This window comes from Gopherus flavomarginatus, chromosome 10 (genome assembly GCF_025201925.1).
Source record: "Gopherus flavomarginatus isolate rGopFla2 chromosome 10, rGopFla2.mat.asm, whole genome shotgun sequence".
NCBI lineage: Eukaryota > Metazoa > Chordata > Testudines > Testudinidae > Gopherus > Gopherus flavomarginatus.
The window spans coordinates 3,513,012-3,533,632 of NC_066626.1; the positions used below are offsets into that span (position 1 = coordinate 3,513,012).

Genomic DNA, 20,621 nt, shown 5'->3' on the forward strand with positions numbered 1-20,621 from the left:
CCATGATGCCATTTCTACAGAGTCACTTTTCAGAGCAGAGCTGAATTTTATGTTGCATAAATTATGACATTGCGCTCTGAGGAGCCAGGAAGGTCTGAGAAAAGGAAAAACAGTGGTTGTCCAAACGTACCTACAGACAGCTCTCTCTAGATGGTGCTCAATATTAAACTTTATGATAATCTAGAGTCTTACTTAGTTTACCTCCAAGTATGAAATTTATCAAATAAAAGAAATACTGATTACTTTTTACAAGAGGTTGTGAAATAAGTATATATTATCTATGATAAAACAACACAACGTGTTTTTACATTTAAACTAGGGCTGTCAATTAATCGCAGTTAACTCACATGATTAACTCAAAAAATTAATCTTGATTAATCACACTCATAGCAATAGAATACCAATGGAAATTTATTAAATATTTGTCTACATTTTCAATATTGATTTCAATTACAAACACAGAATACAAAGTGTACAGCGCTCAGTTTATATTATTTTTAATTACAAATATATGCACTGTAAAGATGATAAGCAAAAGAAATAGTATTTCTCAATTCACCTCATGAAAGTACTGAAGTGCGATCTCTTCACCATGAAAGTATAACTTACAAATGCAGATTTTTTTTGGTTACATAACTGCACGCAAAGTAAAACAGCGTAAAACTTTAGAGCCTACAAGTCCACTCAGTCCTATTTCTTGTTCGGCCAATTGCTAAGACAAAAAAGTTTGTTTACTTTGTTGGAAGATACTGCTGCCTGCTTCTTATTTACAATGTCACCTGAAAGTGACAACAGGCATTCACATGACACTTTTGTAGCCAGTATTGCAAGGTATTTACATGCCAAATATGCTAAACATTCATATGCCCCTCATGTTTCAGTCACCATTCCAGAGGACAGGCTTCCATGCTGAGGATGCCATAAAAAAAACAAAAAGAAAAAAGTGTCAATTAATTAAATTTGTGACTGTACTCCTTGGGGAGAGAAATGTATGTCTCCTGCTCTGTTTTACCCGCATTCTGCCATATATTTCTAAAAATAGGTACAGCACTCGATCCAAGGTTTAAGAATCTGAAGTGCCTTCCAAAATTTGAGAGGGACAAAGTGTGGAGCATGCTTTTAAAGTCTTAAAAGAGTAACACACTGATGCAGAAACTACAGAACCCAAACCACCAAAGAAGGAAAATCAACCCTCTGCTGGTGGCATCTGACTCAGATGATGAAAATGAACATGCATCGGTCCGCACTGCTTTGGACTGTTATCAAGCAGAACCCATCATAAGCATGGAAACATGTCCTCTGGAATAGTGGTTGAAGCATGAAGGGACATATGAATCTTTAGTGCATCTGGCACGTAAATACCTTGTGACGCCAGCTACAACAGTGCCATGCGAACACCTGTTCTCACTTTCAGATGACACTGTAAACAAGAAGCAGGCAGCATTATCTCCTGCAAATTGTAACCTATCTTGTTTGTCTGAGCGATTGGCTGACCAAGAAGTAGGACTGAGTGGACTTGTAGGCTCTAAAGTTTTACATTGCTTTATTTTTGAATGCAGTTTTTTTGTACATAATTCTACATTTGTAAGTTCAACTTTTATGATAAAGAGATTGCACTACAGTACTTGTAAGAGGTGAATTGAAAAAATAATTTTTTGGTTTTTTACTGTGCAAATATGGGTCATTAAAAATAAATATAAAGCGAGCACTTTACACTTTGTATTCTGTGGTGTAACTGAAATTAATATATTTGAAAATGTAGTAAACATCCAAAAATATGAAAAATAAATGGTATTCTATTGTTTTTTAATCGCTTGACAGTCCTAATTTAAATTGCTTGATGAAGAACAATGGAGGTCTGCATGAGGCCTATAAAGAACATGGCGTCAAAAGCACTTATTGTTGGAGTGGTACAGTTATGAATTATGCTTAGCAACTGTATCTATGGACATTAGCAGAGATACAGCATGAAACGTTTCAAAGGTATTTCCCAACAACCTGTGATTTCTATCATCTTGAAATACTACACTGGCACCTATAACTGATTAACACAAGCTTAAAAACTAAAGTTGTGAAACTGAGGCTGTGAACTTGGAAACAATGCCTTCAATGATGAATGTGCAAGGACTAAATAGTTAAGGGTGCCAAAGGGAGTATAGAGATCCTGACTAAAGAGTTAATCAGACATATAAACAGGTTTTAAGATGGGAGCCTTGTATAGAATTTGACAAGAGGCATGGCTTTCAGTTGCTTACCCAACATACCTGTGACATCCAGGGGACGCTTCTTAAGAGCAGTAGCCACTGGGCCATCTTTCCTCCGTAACAGGGGACTGCTCCGTCTTTCAGCAACTTTCTGCTTTAATCTGGATCGTAACTTCAGGTTGGGTTCAGATGCTGTACAAAGAAAGGAAAAGTCATCACTGCATGCAGAGTTCCAGTTAATATCATCTTATTCATTGTTTTCTGCCAACTATATTGGCTAATCTTCAGTGAAGGATACCACAGAAATGTAAGGGAAATTAGTCATATGACATAATTTGAATAAAGAATTATCAGTATAATGAAAATATACCAACAGATGTGTTCTGCACTAGTTCTGTTAAAACACTGATGATCAGGATTAATAGTGTTTTTTATAAAAATTAATGTTACAATGTTTTACCTATAGACTGGAGATAGTGGATTGCAGTATGGTTTGTTGTAAAGTTCATGAGATCTAATACAAAGTAAGATATTCACCTGTAATATATTTATAACCACTCCACTGCTGACTACTAAGCTTATCACAAAGGTAGAGCCTTGCAATGGATATTCTGTAAATTAATAAAAGAATCAATGGGTCTCTATAGCAGAAAACAAAAGAATAATTATCTTAATTTTCCAAGAATAATTCAAAGATTGTTGTATGACTAACCCACACCAAATATTTTGCAAGTTTATCTTAAAATGTCTGACTACCTTAAGGTCATCAGCACTGCCAAGAGGACGTTTGTAACATTTGAACTCCTTTACATCAAGTGATACACATTTTAGCTATCCCCTAAAATGAAAGTTTCAGGCACGGGAATGTTCCAAGATGCTATATTCATCCACTGCAAGAATCAGGAGATGTGCTCAGAACCCTCACCACATCCTCCTAAGTAGGAATCAGAAAAAAAACAGTGAACTGCCAGGACTACGAGTCTCATAAAAATATTTTTCAATAGGTAAGGAAGCCATGAGAAAGGGAAAAAAGATTCCCACTGGAAGATATCTTTCTTTGTAAACTTTGTGCTCTCTTGAGTATATTTGAAATATTTCTTTGAGTGCTCCAAGGCTCCTGACATTTACTGAATTTGTGAGCTTACTCAATCTTTCCCTTCCTTCACTCTCCAGCAATTCTGTTGTCTAATTCCTTTGACTGGCAATTCTATGCTCTCATCACTAAATACTGATACACTTGATTCTTTGTGCCCAAGGGTAGACAATATAAAACTTCTTCAGCAGACTTGAAGTCAGGTTTACAAACTGATCTTGTTTAACAAAGTCTGGTTACAAATTTATTTCCTGCTAGAGTGTGTAGAAGGCCAACACAGAATGTTTTAATTGTGGAGAGCACACAAACTGGAAATTGACGACTTCATGATCAAATATTTGCTTAAAAGTTCTCATCAAAACTGTTCTCTGATGAAACTTTACAAAAGGAGTGTTTCATGAATATACCATGGACAGAAAAAAATGTCTATCTAAATTTGCTTTAAAAAAAGATAAAGGAGGTACTTTAAAAAAGTGTCAGACTCATCAAGATGATGTTTAAAATTCAATTTGAAATCCATTAGTGAAGGGCGAAATAATGTTATATACCATTTACATAAAGAAAGCAAGTGGAAAGAATATAAATCTGCTGTTTGCCGGAAGGACAAAATTAAAGAGGAGGCTATTTAAATAACAATTGCACTTTCTTCAATGTTAGTTCAAAAAGGAAAAAAAAAGACCTAATCTTAGTTTAAGAGTAGACAATAGATGTGAGAATACTCAGAGCCTCAAGGTAGATAATTTACACTTGCAGCAAATTTACATTTTAAATAAACTAATTGATTAGATGCTTGGGTCTATAATTTAAAAATAAAGCAAAGCAATGTTTCATATAGATGTGGTTATGTATATTGTGCATATATATGGAGTATCTACATATGCATGCAATGGAGGCATATTCTACAGTTGGTTAAAGCATCTGTCTTCTGACAAAGAAAATTGTGACAATATAAATTACATTAAAATGAGGATTTCATTCATATTATTTATTCCTGTATGGGATTTGTCTGAATTATGTTTTTGTTGGGAACAGACAAATCACTGTTATTTTAAAGATATACAATGAAGGAAGTGTCTAAGTATGAAACACCTTAAAAATGGAGAAAAAATCAGGGTATCAGATTAGCGAATATTACAAATGATGCTACAGGTCTGAATATACTAATAAGAATCCTTCCCTGTAACAAGAATTTCAGTGGGAATGAAAATAAGGAACCGCGTGCTTAAACAAAACCTCTCCAAAGGAAGATATGACCATCCAAAGAAAACACACTGGAACTTCCCAAACAAATGTATTACATGGTGTTCTTCAACCCCTCCTCATATCGAGATAAGTTTCAAAACAGTGAGACATTGTTTAAACCCTTACCATGCTACAACTAAATATTTAGACTTTGTTCTACCATATTCCTTTTTATTTTTTATACTAATCCTATACAGAAATCTTTATCAAAACTTCAAGGACTTTTTAAACATTGGTATCCCATTTCACCTGTCATTCATATCCACGGTACATGAAAATATCTGTATATATTTCACTAGGTGTTATGTAACGCAGAGTTAAGTGAATTAAAAACACCCTGCCAGCAGCACAGAATGATCTGAAATTCTAGGTATTTACATATGTCATTTCTGAATGTCTCAGAGTTATGAAGAGGTTCAATTTTCAACAATGCATATTGAAAGCTCAGTCAAGGCCAACAAGCTTATTTGTTTTTTTCACTGTCATCTAACAAAAAAAAATGCTGCCTAAATTCAAGAGACCTGTACTTCAAAAGAATAAATAAGAAAATAACATGAATCAGGCAGCACATAACTCAAACAATATTATGGAGTTTGAGCGTATAGGTTCAATTTTCTTTAAGAAACATCAGTTCTACGGAAAATCAACTGAAATTAATCCCACCATACAATGTCTCCACCAAACGAAGTGTTTCTCAGAATCTTAACACAATCTATAGTGCTTGGAAGTCAATTTCAAAAGCTTTGTACTCTTCAGGTCATGTAATGTCTTCTGATCTAACGGTATACACTTATTAATTCAAAAATTCAATTAGGTACTTATTCAGCCAGATAATTAAGGACATGCCTAACTTTAAGCATGCTGTTAGTCTTACTGAAGTCAATGGGACCATTCATATGTTCAATTACCTTACTGAATGGTGGCCTTAGTGCCTTAGTTTATTTAGAGAAAATATGTTACTCCTGGGGCAATTCTGAACCACTGTGGACATGCAGAATTCATGTCTCCTGTAGATTTCTTCGCTTGCCCACAGAAAAATGGGGAAGTAAAGAAATCTGCAAGGAAAAAAATGCCCTTTCCCCAGCAGCCAGGTTCGAGCGCCCATAGTAGCTGGCAGAGATGTAAATGAATGTGGGGGAAACGGGGGTTAGGCATGCATGTGTGGGGAGACGTCAGTCACCACGAGAGAGGGCAGGGCTGGGTAGGCATGTGTACAAGCAAGAGACACTCTTGCTCAGTCTAGTGTGGAGGGATAGGGCTTCGGGTTGTTTGGACGTAGGTATGAGGCAGGCTCTGTCCTCTCAGGCAGAGCAGAAAATGTAGTAGCCTGCCTGCATAGTTGTTCCTATTGTTGTTAGTTAATTGTTCTCATTTATAGCGAATTCCCGTAGGAGCATAAAACCGGTGTAAAACTTTTAAGGATCCTTTACATTGCCAGAGTGGTGTAAAGGAGCCTTATTGTAATGACAGTAAGGGAATCCTCAGCTAGGAAGATCCATGTGCTCTCTCGCTTTTTTCCCGTGCCAGAGTGGCACAATGGGGTAGATTACAATTCAGGATCTATTTTACTTACCCATCTAAAAAAAAAAAAAAAAAAGACTGAGGAAAAATAAAATGTTTATCAAACGGTCAATAAAACGTCAGGACTGTCCGAACCAGTCACTTTCAAAAGTAGCTAGCCAGGATTATAAGTGTGATGCAGGGTATTGGTTATCAAGTATTTGTAACTTAACTCCCATGTGTTTAGGAAGTGCTGAATAGTTAGCGACTTTTTTCTGTACGGTAGTTTAAATAAATTACTAAAATAATTTGAACTGGTTTGATTATATTGCATTATTTTGACAAATAAAATATGCAGAATTTTAATTTTTTTTAGGCAGAATTCCCCCAAGAGTAATATGTTCTCTTCTCTCCTCTCAGGCTTCTCTATTGCATGAGGAACATAGGACCTTCACCATTGCCTTTATGGGGGCACACAAGCCTTCCTGCCATGTCAAAGCATAATCCATGGGCAAGGAGAGGGAGAAAATAAGTTATTAATTTACTCACAACATACGAAATTAAGACATGTAGAACAACTGCTTCCTCGATCCACAGGGTTTCCTAAACAAGATACCTATCATGTGCTTTTCCACAGGATCCAATATGACTTGAGCCATTCTATCTGGCTTCTTTCAGCCTCACTGTTTTCCTCCCTGAAACTATTCATTTTAAAGTGGTCTTCTGAAGTGACCTTACATACTGCCTCATTAGCTATTCAGGCTAACAGCATAAGAGATGTAGCATTTTTCATAGTCCCAATACAACACATTTATGGGAGAAATTATCAGACAAATGTGCCAGGAGTATACCTATCTTTACAGATATTAATGGTAGTTCTTTAGTATTTCTAAGTAATATTGACTTTCACAATAAGTCTGGCAAAGGGCAAATGCTATCCTGGGAAGTATAAGCAGAAGAATCTCGAGTAGGAGTAAACAGGCTGTTTTACCTCTGTATTTGGCATCAGTGCAATACCAGATCCAGTTCTGGTGCACAAAACTTAAGAAGGATGTTAAAAAATTGGAGAGGGTTCAGAGAAGACCCACAGGAATGATTAAATGTGTCATCTAGTGACAGATTCCAAGAGCTCAACCTATTTAACATATCTGGCAGCTGGTGGTACTGCCCATAGGCCCGGTAATAATCCGGGGAGCGATGCCACCTGCTTCGAGGAGGGTGTGCAGGCTCTTGCGACCGGGACTACGAGCGTGGGGATCGTTTGTGACGCTCTGGTGGTTGGCTCCAGAGAGCGCCAAGGAGGCTCTGGCGAGCGGCGCCTGAGAACCAGGGAGCAGCGTCTATCGGGTGACTGCTGCTGGGGTTCTGGGGACCAGTACCGTGGGTCCTGTGACTGATGTTGGGATCCAAGGGATCAGTGCCTGGAGTCCAGCGTTCTGTGCTGGGAACTTGCCCAGTGGCCACAACTCTGTGGTCTGAGGTATGGCTCCGGAGGTTGTTGGCACGGCTCTGGCGAGTGAGATGGGGAAGTACGATGCTGCAGGGCTGACTTCTGTAGGGGTGCCATGGAATGCTTTCCCCTACAAATGGTTGGGAGGAAGGGGTCCTTGGCCCTCTCTTCCTGAGGAGTACGCGGCACTGGGAGGGAGAAAGGCTTGAAAGGCTTCCGAGATGGACAGCACCATGAGGTACTGCATGCCTCTATTACTCCCTGGAGTAGGAGGCAGATCATGGAGAGGACTAGGCCCAACAGGTGATGCTGCCTCCTGGCTACCCTCTTGTGATGGTGAGATGGTCCAAGTTGGTCTAGGCTCAACTTCTCCCTTATCCTTGCCCTCATGGGTCCCCAGGGAGCACCCCCTTCCTGCGTGCTCTTTGTGCCTTTTGGCTGGTACTGGTGACATGGGGCGCTTCTTGTTGATGCCGAAGTACTCAATACCAAGTCCAAATGTGCTGGCTCCAAGGCAGTTGTGAGCACTGACTTCATGAGGAGCATGCAGAGTCTTATTTCTCTCTCCTTCTTGGTCCAGGGCTTAAATCCCTTGCAAATGCAACACTTCTTGCTAATGTGGGACTCACCCAGAGACTTCAAATAACTAAGAAGTGGATCGCTGATTGGCATGGGCTTCTTACAGTGATCATACAGCTTGAAGCCTGAGGAGAGGGGCAAGCCCCATCCCTGGGCTAAGTCTCTCAGGGGACTATATCTCTAGAGCAATGGTTCTTAACCTGGGTGCGCGCACTCCCTGGGGGTGCAAGATGCCCTTTCTAGGGGTGCAAGACATGCCAGATTTTTTTAGAAGGTAAATCATTAAAAACACAAATTAAGCACAGGCACATAAGTACTGCACAACTGCTTTGTTCATTAAATCTATGCATTTATTAACTTTATACATTTTTTTAACGATTACTGTAATATATATAAATCTAGGTTTAAAGAACTGACCTACTTCAATGGCTCCTGATCAGGAATGCGAGAACATATTTTGAGAACCAAAGGGGTGCAGGCTGCAGTAAAGGTTAAGAACCACTGCTCTAGAGTATACTAAAACTATTAGGAACTGTTAACTATTGCTAATTACAACTATTTACAAAAGAAATGGTTCAAAGAATCACTGAATGAGAACTACTTGCTAGAGCAAGAGGAACATTCGAGCACTAACACTAAGGCTACGTCTTCACTACCTGCCGTATCGGCGGGTAGCAATCGATTGCTCGGGGATCGATATATCGTGTCTCATCTAGACGCGATATATTGATCCCCAAACGCGCTTATATAGATTCCGGAACTCCACCAACCCCAATCGAGTTGCGGAGTCAACATGGGGAGCTGTGGACATCGATCCCGCGCCGTGAGGACGGTGAGTAATTTGATCTTAGATACTTCGACTTCAGCTACGCTATTCACATAGCTGAAGTTGCATATCTGAGATCGATTTTACCCCGTAGTGTAGACCAGCCCTAAGAAGGAACTGAGGGAGAGAGAGGGGGCCAGTAGCCCCCTTATACCAGTGCATATGTGCGCCACTCCAGAGGGTGCCAGAGCAGGTCCCCTATCGATACCACTGAGGGTATAAACGTGCGGCAATGGTGCATGTGTTGAGTGCACACGCCTATAATAGAATGGACACGAGCAAGCACTTAAAGAAAAACTCTTGTTTTCTGTGCTTGCATGAACAGCTTGGTACAGCTGTGGAGAAGGGCTGCTTCTGTATTTTTATGTATGGCTCTTCATCCTAATTAAAATCTAATTAATGACTTGTGCTGTGGGTTTGTTAGGACAAAATGTTTATTAGTGATCAAAAGAAACTTTGATTTTAGGATGAACAAAAGCTGTTTACACTTCTTTTATAGCTTTGCTATAGTTTGCTTGCCTGACCGTAGAAGAAATCAAAATAGCAGTAGAGAGGAGTATACAGTGGGGAGTTCCTTTGTAACTGGCCAGACATTTCATGAGAATGCCTAGAACATACAGCTTCACATGTGGAAAGGCCCTAAACTAGTGATACTGCTGCTCTTGTGCTGACGCCACCCCAACAGTTACAGAAAAACACCACAGTCATGCTGTGACGCTTTCCAAGGATACCCAGGCCTGTCCGGCACCTGGCTACCTACCCTTAATATGAGGAAGCCTTGTCTGGCCCTGCTGGGGTTCAGCTCCCCAACTCCATTGGCCATAAGCAACACAAGTGCTCTCCTCTAGACCTGCACAGGCCTTTCTGCCTCTCTACGGAGGAGGGATTGGCTCATTCCAACTCTGAGCCCTGTGAGTGTCTCTGTGGAATGTCCAACCCTTGCTTCACTGCACACTCACAGTATTCACAGACTGGCAGATTCTAAAGGAACAGTACACCCAAACTTACTCGTTCCACTGCCGAAGGCTTACATCACATCTCTGCTTAACATACAGTTCTTAGATACTTTGCGAAATACACTTTTACATGTTTTCATGATACACGTATCGGGATTTGAGTGATAGCAAGTAGAAGAACTGGAAACAAATGGTTATGATTTTACTTCATACGTAACATGCATTCTAGAACTCAGACTTAACTAGATACATTTCTGTCTTACAGAGTAATGCTCATACCAAAGCCCTTACTGCATCGTACAGCCAGATTTAGCTGTGATCTTCCATTCATGTGTGCCTCCTTGGTGAAAGATCCAGGGTATGTCACCAGACTCCCAGGTACTCCAGAACTATCCGTTATCCTTACTCATAACTGGGATCCCCCGACTGTGGCTTTCCCCTCTCGTCAATATCAAAATCTCCTGATTGTTCTTGGGCTCAGTATACAAATAGACACACATTGTGAGATGGACAATACCCACTACACAATGACCAGACCGGGATATAAATATCTGTTACCTCCTGCCTCAAAAGAACATTCCTGAGGTATGTCACCTGCTGGTTACTTGCCTTAAGAATATAACTTTCCGTACGGACCCAGCTCATTATATATTATCTGTATGTACGTTTTGCAATGATTATGATGACCAATGGGCTACAAGCTCTCGGTAGAGACCTCACATGCCACCCTTTGGGGAACTACTGTGCATATACTGAATGCAGGGGATCCCTGCAATTCCCGGTGCACCCCCTGAGCCCTCTGCTGGCTGGCATCAAGGGGTTCCAGGGTCACTCTAGCATAGCGGACAGCAAATTTATATCAGCTAATGAAGAGGGAAGATATATGGCAGGAGACAAGGAACGGGAGGAAAGGAGCATAAGGGCCAAGTGTTCAACACCTAAGAAGAAGAAAAAGAGCTGCTGGGTTCAGAGAACTTCTGAAAAATCAGACTACTTCATTTAGGTGCTTAATAGGGAGCTGAACTCTCCTGAAATGCATAGGGAGAGCATCTAGTCTTTAGACAGCAAAGGACAAAAGTGCTTGAGTTGCTGCAATGGCTACAGAGAGCCTGATGCTGGGCATCCATTCCAAGCTGGTATAGCAGGAGGATGGCAACAGTGCCTCAGAATTATCAGAAAGAGGTTAAACTACACTGATAAGCCAAAACAAGGGGTGCGTTAGTACATTACTGGAGCATGTGTCAAGTAGAATGAGGTTTATTGGTACTAGAATAAGACTGATGAAGTTGAAATTTTATTTGTTGAAAACAAGTTTGATGGTATTTATATAACACATTCATAGTGAAGGATGAGAACGGAAGTATGGAAGAAATAGAAACATTCCCTCTACAACTAACTCTACATGTCATGACATTTACTAACATTTCCCCTTCCTCAGAATACATCAACATCTTCAGTTGTGCTTTTTAGACAAACCTGACTCTCTTTCTGCTGCAATAGGTGGCCACAAAGACCCTTTTTCAACTCCCACCTATTATAAGAACAACACGAGGAATATTAAATCTAAGTTAACATAAGCAATACTCCCAATTTAATTTCTGGAATACAAAGTGGGAGCTCATCAGGGGCAGAAAGGGCAGCTGGGTTCATCACGGGGGCCAGAAGAGGCAGTTTAGAGCTATTGCTCTTCTCTCCATCTGCTACCTTCATCCCCCAACAAAAATTGATCCAATAGGGTCAAGAAACTGAGGGTAGCTCTTAGTTCTTCTTCCTTTAGTTAGGGGCTCTTTCAAAACAGCTCAGCTGCTTCGAGAGCGCCTTGGAGCACTGTGGTAGGTTGGGAAGGGAAATAGTAGCTTTCCTTTGGTGCGTAACTATTCATGCCCCTTTTCCATCAGGACATCAAAGGGAAGCCATGGCTCCCCCCCTCCACACTCCCGATAGCACTTAGAAGTGCAAGAGAGCTGGCTGGACTGCTTTAACGTGACTCCTGACTGAGGAAGCTGAATTAGGAACTGCATTAAAGCCTCACCATTAAGGTTCTTAATCTAGTGTAGGCGGGCTAGGCCAGAAGTCAGCAGGTGGTAGGAGAGAAGGGCTCCATGGCACGTGATTTGCAAGCTTTGACTGCATTTGCTAAAGCCTGTAACGTTGTTTTTTTTAAAAGAAAATCCCTAACACGCATTTTAGAGTTGATTTTCTGAAAGGACATGGGGGAAGATATTAAAAGCAAGGCTCTCCCCCCAACTTGCTGTTTGGTTTCTTTTACTATTTTCTAGAATTTCTACAGCTTGACCTGAATAGATGTTCTACAGAACCAAAATACTAGGCAATTTTTATGCATTTTATTAAGTTACTTTTAGTAACATATATACACTCAAAGGCTATTCCTCTCCGCACTTAGTACAGGAAATACAGATGTCTTAATAGGTCAATGACTACCTCTCATTAGAAGAGTATGCCCTGAAGTAATGTGTGGATATGTGGTACAAAGCATGTAATGCAAGAGAACCAGAACCTGGATCACATCAGCATCAGGAAATACAACATAGGTGGGAAAACAAAGATTCTCTTAAACTTGAGTGACACTATGTAGTATAAAACTCAAAGACTTTCTCTAAATTATACTCCCACACAACGCTGGGATTTCAGCCTACTCTATTTTCCTCTAAACAATCTTTGTCATAAAACAAGCCACTTCACACATCCAAAGGATCAGAATCCGCTCAGAAAGGTATGAAGTGTTTCTTGATGAATGCAGTGTTTTAATTAATGACAAAATGCAATTTCTTTTTAACACAAGGTGTTCAGCACAATTCTACCACTTTAGCAATATAATACCACCCTACCCATGTTCTTGCAACATCAAAGGAAAAAACAAACAAACAAAAAATTTCACCCCGCAGCTATTGGGCACGTTCCCCTCCTGCTCTCACTCACAGATTCTTGCCTGATGCATGGAGGCACATGGAAATGAGTGCTAACCAATAGGAGATGATTTTTCTATTACAATTATGCATTTTCTTATCCTGCATCCATCACCACAGGATCTAAGCAACTGTAAGTCTGTATTGTTCCCCCTTTAGAAATCAGCATCAATGAAGGAGACATGTCTTTTATGCTGCTATTTAGAAATTAGCCAGCTCAGTAGTCTAATTGTCGGCATGTGGAGTGCATGGGCCAGTCCTTTCCTGTGAGACTCCACATTAGCAAATTCAGGAAAATTACTGACCTGTCATTTTGCTCCTCTGAAGCTGCCATTTGCCAGGATTTTCATTCTTAGGTCTCAGCTACCTAAAGCAACATAGAAGCATCTACACAAGCTCCTGAGGCCATGGGATTTGGGCTACTTTTTTTTTTTTAAATCGCTAAAGGCAGCAGCAGTAACAGGATGGAGCACAAACCACCAAGTGGCAGTGACCCAGCGCTAGCTGAAAAGCCAAGGTAAGCACAGAACTGCTGAAAAACCAAAGCAAGACACAGAGCACTGAAAAAGAGATGCTAAGACACCAGGGCAAATAGCAAAACCATGAAAAGTGCCGAAGTCCTGGTGTCAAGCACAACACCACCAGCACTGAAGCACTCGGGAAAACTGGCAAGTAATTTTTCAATAATCTAGACCTTACTGGAAGACTGGGCTATGGAAAGGAATCCCCAAAGATGAGTGAAACAGTTCAGAGTAAAGAGCCTGAGTAACAACAGGAAAAGTGCACTCCTCTCAACGCCCCTTCCCCACTGACATTAAGGAGGATCTGACTGGAAGATTCCAAGGGTAGATGTTATTCTCAGCAGGCTGGGCTCAGGATCTAGTCTGCTACCTCTCCTTAGAGAATAATCATGTCAACAGTTAGGAGATTTCAGTTGTCTCACACCATGGAACAGAGAATCAGGTGTGAGACTCTCGGCAGATGGTATCTTTTAGAGAATGAGGCCTTGTACCTTATACCTCCCGCTGAAGTAAATGGGAGCTTGGCACCTTAGAAAAGAAACCATTCAGGTTCATTTTCACTGTGTTCTATAAAAGTGCATCTGTTAAAGAGACGTAGGAAATTTAGTACAGAAGCTTTTACGCATTTAAGTAACCAGCACATCAAAAATCAGCTTATCTTTCTTCATTTGCTTTATGGACAGATGCAAAAATGTTGGTAATCTCATGGGCAAGTGTCATAACATTTCTTCCCAGATCTGGACTTTAGTGTCCAAAATATGGGTGTTAGCATGAAAACCTCCAAGCTTAGGTACCAGCTTGGACCTGGTATCGCTGCCACCAGCTAAGAATTATACAGTGCCTAGCTCACTGTGGTCTCCCCAAAACCTTCCCTGGGGGACCCCAAGACTCAGATTCCTTGAGTCTCACAACAAAGGGGAATAAACCATTTCCCTTCCCCCTCCTCCCCTCCAGGTGTTCCCTCCCTGGGTTCCTGGAGAGATATACAGAAGCAAGCTCCGTGAATCTAAGCAGAGGGATTCCACCCTCCCTGTTTCAAGTCCTTGAAACACAAGCACCGAGAGAGCTAACCTCTCTCCCCCCTGACCCAGAGGGTATGCAAGGTCAGGCTTAGTAAATCTAACACAAAGAGATTTTCCCCCTGACTTCTTCCTCCCACCAATTCCCTGGTGAGCTGCAGACTCAATTCCCTGGAGTCCCAACTAAAGAAAAACTCCAACAGGTCTTAAAAAGAAAGCTGTATATAAAAAGAGTGAAAAAGGACATAATATATAGTCTCTCTATCAAGGTGACAATGTACAGGGTCAATTGCTTAAAGGGAAAAAATGAATAAACAGCCTTATCCAAAAAGAATACAATTCAAAACACTCCAGCAACTACACACATGTAAATACAAAAGAAAACAATATAAACCTATGGTCTTACTATCCTTGTACTTACAACTTGGAAACAGAAGATTAGAAAGCCAGGAGATAGAAAAATCACTCTCAGAGCCGAGAGGGTCAGACCCAAGACAAAGAACAAAGAACTCACACCCAAAGCTTCCCTCCACCCAGATTTGAAAAAGTCTCGTTTCCTGATTGGTCCTCTGGTCAGGTGTTTCAGGTTCCCTGTGTTAACCCTTTAAAGGTAAAAGAACATTAACCCTTAGCTATCTGTTTATGACAGCAAGTAATTTATGAGCATTGCTGGAAAAGTTCCCAGGTCTACAGACTCCAAGTCTGCCAGGTTAGCCAGTAGACCAAATTACAAACTGATATATGTAGAGTCCTGTAACACTCCACGCAGACCTGTGAGAATAACTCTGCTGGGCCAGTACCGCTCTCAGTTTGGCTGTGATGTATGACAGAGAAGAGGCACCTGAGGCTGATGGGAAGGAATGGAATTGGTATAGGGTTTACACAAGAAAGCCCATTCTGTGTATTCTGACTTTAGCATCTTGAGTTGGAGTTCCATTAGCCAGACTGGGCTGGCATTTCTCTCTCGGCCCTCAGTGGTCAAGGGTAAGGATGGTTCTTGGTAGTTCCTAGCCAGCCTCTCTCTGAGAGCCAAAAGAGTTGTACATAGGGATGCCAACTTTTCAGTTTTTCAAAACCGAACACTACAGGCCTCTCTGTCACTTACTCCTCCCTTCCCCGGACTCATCTGCCGCCTGCAGAGCAGGGGTGGGAGGATGTGCTGCTGGCCCCGCTCCTCCTCCAGCAGCAGCTGCTCTTCCCTCCCTTCCCGTGGTTGATCATGGTTACTGCGGTAACTTGACTTTTGGTATCCAGTCAGCGGGGCTGACCATAAACTGCACAGGTCCCCTTTTGACCGGATATTCGAAAACCTGAAACCTGGCAACTCCATCAACTTGTACAGACTATAAATTATAGTTTGTAATGGCAGCAATTTTCACAGTCCTAGCTTTGGACTGATGGGAAGCTGGTCTATGTATATCTTTCCTGTTAGGAGTCAGGCTCTTCAGTCAGTCTTTATTGCAAAGAGTGGACAAGTGCTCATTTCTTTATTTTGTTTTTATAACCATCTTTATACTAATGATGTTGGAGGGGACACCTCTGATGAATAACTGGAAGAAACCCTGAGACTACATTGATTTGTTCACTTTTGGGAAAGGCTCAAATACAGATACCAAGACAAAAACAATTTTTACAGGTAACAGATTTCAAAGACTTATTTTTTACCAGCTGGCTTGCTCCTAATGAGGTGCTGAGTCCCTCCAGAACTGCTGAATTTCAGCAAAAATTAAATGCATTTAGCATCTTGCAGCACTGGGCCCATGAAACTGTAGTTACTGTAGGAGTTCAGTCTGGTGAGATGCTAACCATTCTCAGTTCCCATAGAAGTCAATGGAAGTTCAGGATACACAGTGCCTGACAAAGGTTGGTTGGCCTTTGCAGAATGGACAATCCACAAGAAAAAAAATAGGGTCTTTTTAGATAAACAGAACAGTAACACCATTTCTCTTCCTCAGTCTCTTAAGTCTCGGTGGTGCATTTCAGGACAAAGCAGGACATTTCATAGTATTCAAACTTCTCAAAAGTCAAGGGACAACATGAAAAGCAAAAGCAAAAGAATCAGAATACAGGAATAGTAGAACTGGGAACCTATATCGCTAATCATGTAAATCTGAAGAACCATATTAAACAAAACTTCAACAAATATAAGAGAGTTTCTGACAAACTGCAACGGGTGTTGGAGAGGTTACAAAAGACCACCACACCTTAGGCCTAGCAAAAACAATAAAAGATTAGCTGTCAGTGGATATTCTGAGACTTCACTACAGTAGGCAGCAATTGTTTTAGCTCAGTGCATGGCACCTCAGCAGCTATATTATATCTGAAAGAGTCATCCTCACTTTAGGAAAACATCACCACTATTTTCTCAACAGCTGCAAACAGGACTTGTACACTCAGACCTTCATAAACAAATCTCAATGAATGGAAAAAAGAAGTTGCTATTAAATTCTTAGACAAGGTAAAAGATTTATACGATCTGATTATACAATGGAAGAAAAAAAGTCACGAGAGCACTAAACTACTAACTTTTCAGTTAAAACAACGAGAGACAGTATTTGAGATACATTTAACAGTACAATCTTGCAACCAGATTGAGAACAGGGCAGAAGTAATTATAAACTGCATCTCCAAGGAGTCTGACGCAGAACAATTTCATGCAGAAACCAATGGCCAAGAAACAGCAACAGATCAATCTGGCCCTACAAAATACATTAGAACAGAACTTTGAGAGACGGGATACACGAATGACATGCTGTTAGTATTTACTGTTTCACAAACTGAGTTTTCCAGAAATAATTCTTCAGAAATGATTCATGCCCATTGTATGTGTTTTTTCTGAGGCAATATCAGTTTATATGGGGATTTGACCTTGTTTGTTTAAAAAGGAGGAAAAGGCTATGCTTATATCTTAATTTTAAAGTAACATCATCAAATGAAGTATGTGAAGTGCACAAAAGAATATAAAAATCTATTGCCCAAGATGTCATGATGCAGCTGAAGTCATTGAAGACAGAAAAATGACACTAAAAATAACCTACTGTGGTTACATATGTATTCTCTGAATGACTCCATATTAAACTTTGTCAGTGTACAAGTCAAACTGCCAACACTGAATGTTTAACCTGGAATTAAAGAGTCAAGCTGTGTTCTCTTAGCCTCTTACGTCACACTTATGTTGGATTCCAGTTCTTGTAATCAGAACTGCACTGTGATGGACTTCGTATTTCAACTAAGAAAATTTAATCAAATTTAATAAAAGTTGGAAGGTATGACATGGCAGTTTTAAGTTACAAATACAATTAAGGCAGCATTTTTACAAGCCCCAAAATCTGAAAGCTCACTTGCAGGGTTTTTTTTAAATAGAGTATCAGTGCACCAGAAAACCAAAGAAAAAATTCAACGGTACTTGTATACATTGTACTGTGTTGTCAAAAAGGAATATCAATACTGATGTACAAAGAGGACCAATATCTGTACTTTGGAGGATGAAGTGCTAGTGCAGTATCAATTACTCATCTAAAATAACTCTTATTATAAATCAGAAACCATGCTTTTGCAGATTTAGTTTGTTAGTTGAAAAAAAAAGAAGAATTGGCTTGGTGGTGCTGGGGAGGGGAGGGATAGGTCAGTGGTTTGAGCATTGGCCTACTAAACCCAGGGTTGTGAGCTAAAGTCTTGAGGGGGCCACTTAGGGATCTGGGGCAAAATCAGTACTTAGTCTTGCTAGTGAAGGCAGGGGGCTGGACTTGATGACCTTTCAGAGTCCCTTGCAGCTCTATGAGAGAGGTATATCTCCATATATTAGAATTCCCATTCCTTAACAGCCCAATCCTGGCAACTGCTATTCCCTGTTTTAAGGACTACTCCCATAGCTGAATGAAACAAATTACATGGGAGTCACATCTTACACAGGTGTTAGGTTCTGAAGTCAGTGCGTAAGGCAAAAATCACATATAGTCAAATGCTCATTGAGTGGAATGACAGGCAGAATCACCTACACTACAGGTACAGTATTTAAATTGTAATTTTTCTTTGTTTTGTTTTGTCAAGCATGTATAGTTAAAATCACATAAGTTAAATGCACCTATGATGCAACTCCACTGTAATCATTTGCATTTTATTCTGTGCTCTTCAGGGTTCTTACCTACCCAACAGCAGTCTTATCCAGAACACCTTAAAATGTGGTCTGGAGACACAAACGCAGGGAGAAAAAGGGGGTGAATTATCTTGATGAAGACAGTGACGTGGTAGAGATGAGCACGAAAAGAGCTACTACAGGAGTCCTTCGTACATGAGGACAGTGTCAGAGCAGAAAGGTCAGGTGGCAGATGAAAGTGACCAAGCAAAGAGTTGGCAGAAAACAAGGTAGTGGGAAGGGACGGCATTCTCAAGGCACAGGGGGATAAAGTGGAGAACTTTAGGACCAGAGATAAGATTACTTGAAGGCTGCAGAAAGGAACAAGAAGCCACGAGAAAACTGAGGACAATAGGGAGCAGTGGAGAAGGATTAATTCAAGGGATCATCAGTTTGAGGGGGCCAGACACACTCAGGGTCCCTTATTCTCTCGAAGGCTGACGTGTATGAGACTAGAGTTGGAAGAATTGCCAAGTGAAGGGAAACTGGCACAACAAATGGTGCCAGTTCTGGCTTTAGAATAATTGGTGAAATCCTGGGCAGCAGAGCACACTAAGATACAGCATCAGAGTTAACTGGACATCAGCACAGTAATGGGCCTTCCAGAGGTCACTTAGCGAGTGAGTAGTAATGCAGCAAGTGAAGGTAAGGGGACAGTGCAATTTAGCCCCCAACACCCCTTGTGTCTGGTGCCCTCGCACCAGGGTTACTGTCCCACTTCACCTCTTGGGGACCTAAGGACTCCATGACAGGTTCTCTTGCCTTTATAATACTCCTGCTTGGGGATAGTTTATTACATAAAAAAAAGACCAAAAATCTGGGGGGGTGTCCCCCAAACATAGTCCATTTGTCATACCCAGCACATTTAGTCCTTAAAAGCCCATAACATCTAGTTCACCGACATAACGTGTCACACTCCAACATCTTCATCGTACCAGGGCTCTTCTTTGGTCCTCTTCTGTTCTTCTGCCAAGATGGTCATTCCAGCCCTACCAGATGGAGTGCAACTCTGCTTTCCCCAGGAGGAAACCCTGCAGCCTTTCTGCTGTGAGTTCCTCCTCTGCAGAGAAGCACCCATCACTCCCTGTTCAGTTCATCTCTCCTCTCAGACAGGGCAGCAGGCATGCCTTTCCACTGCTTCCATGGCCCTCAGCCTTCCAGCTCTCCCAAATGGACATATCAGCAGATCATAGCCACTCTGCTGTTCTGCCTTCAGCCCTTTCTGACCTTCACTCTGGCTTGGGAATGTCAGCTGGCAAACTTGTTGCTTTCCTGTCGTAAGCCTTCCTTCAGCAACCTCCTACAAGCATGGAAACATCAGTGGGTTAGCCCCTCCATTGCTCCGTTGCTTTCCTCCCTCTCCAGCTCTCAGGCTTGGCTCTCAGGCTTGTAAATCAGCAGGCAACCCCATCGGCTGCCTTCAGCCTTCTCTCACAACTTCCTTCAGGGATCTCCTCCCTCTTTGGTACTCCCTGATCCTTTACAGTCCCAGGTAATGCACTGCCCTCTTAACTGCCCAAGCTGGGAGCACTTGTAATGGCACAGGGGAGCTGGACCTGCTTCATTTAAAGAGGCAAGACACCCAGTGACAACAGCCAGAATTTGTTATGGGGAAAAGGGGGTAGTCTAAGGAGAGCAAAGGACAGAGAACAGAACTATAGAGTTGATGGAAGGGGAGGAGCTAAGAGACAGAAGTAGAGGTCTGACAGAGGCAGCCAAGTCAAAGAGACTCAGAGATTCACATCACGGAAAGACTAAGACTCAAGGTGTATGACAGCCAGGAGAAAGGGAGAGTTTTCAGTATTGACAGGGAATTAAGAAATGGAGAGATGGAGGAAGCAGTAGTGTTTGGTGAAAACAGGATGATAATTTGTTCAATTTTGAAATTTAATTTTAATATTTAAAATAACCTTTGAGATGTAGGGCTCTAACGTTTGTCCTACAGGTTCTTTAGAATTTTCTAAAGCAAACAAGAGAAAGTATTTATTTTTACAGTAAAAATCCTAAAGCCAAGATGATGGCTAGGATGGAATAGAGAGGAAAAATAAATTCAAGCATCAAAGCCAGAGTGAGAAACTGAGGAAGGCCGGGGGAGAGAGTTTTTAAATAAAAGATGTGGGAGACATGGGAAGTAGCTAGAAAGAACAGGAAGGAACCAGTTCTTACCCT

General features: G+C 41.1%; 1 protein-coding gene across 8 annotated transcripts in view; it reads right to left on the reverse strand.

Annotated features, from left to right (window-relative positions):
• The window catches only part of HDAC4 (histone deacetylase 4), a 428,143-nt gene that overhangs the window by 122,109 nt on the left and 285,413 nt on the right, over positions 1-20,621 (reverse strand). For 6 of the 8 annotated variants that reach the window (XM_050969402.1, XM_050969400.1, XM_050969394.1 and 3 more), the window contains one exon: positions 2,256-2,396. In XM_050969402.1, coding sequence (XP_050825359.1) covers positions 2,256-2,396 — 141 coding nt within the window. The remainder of the gene's footprint in view (positions 1-2,255; positions 2,397-20,621) is intronic. The other 2 variants (XM_050969401.1, XM_050969399.1) reach the window with 1 other exon arrangement.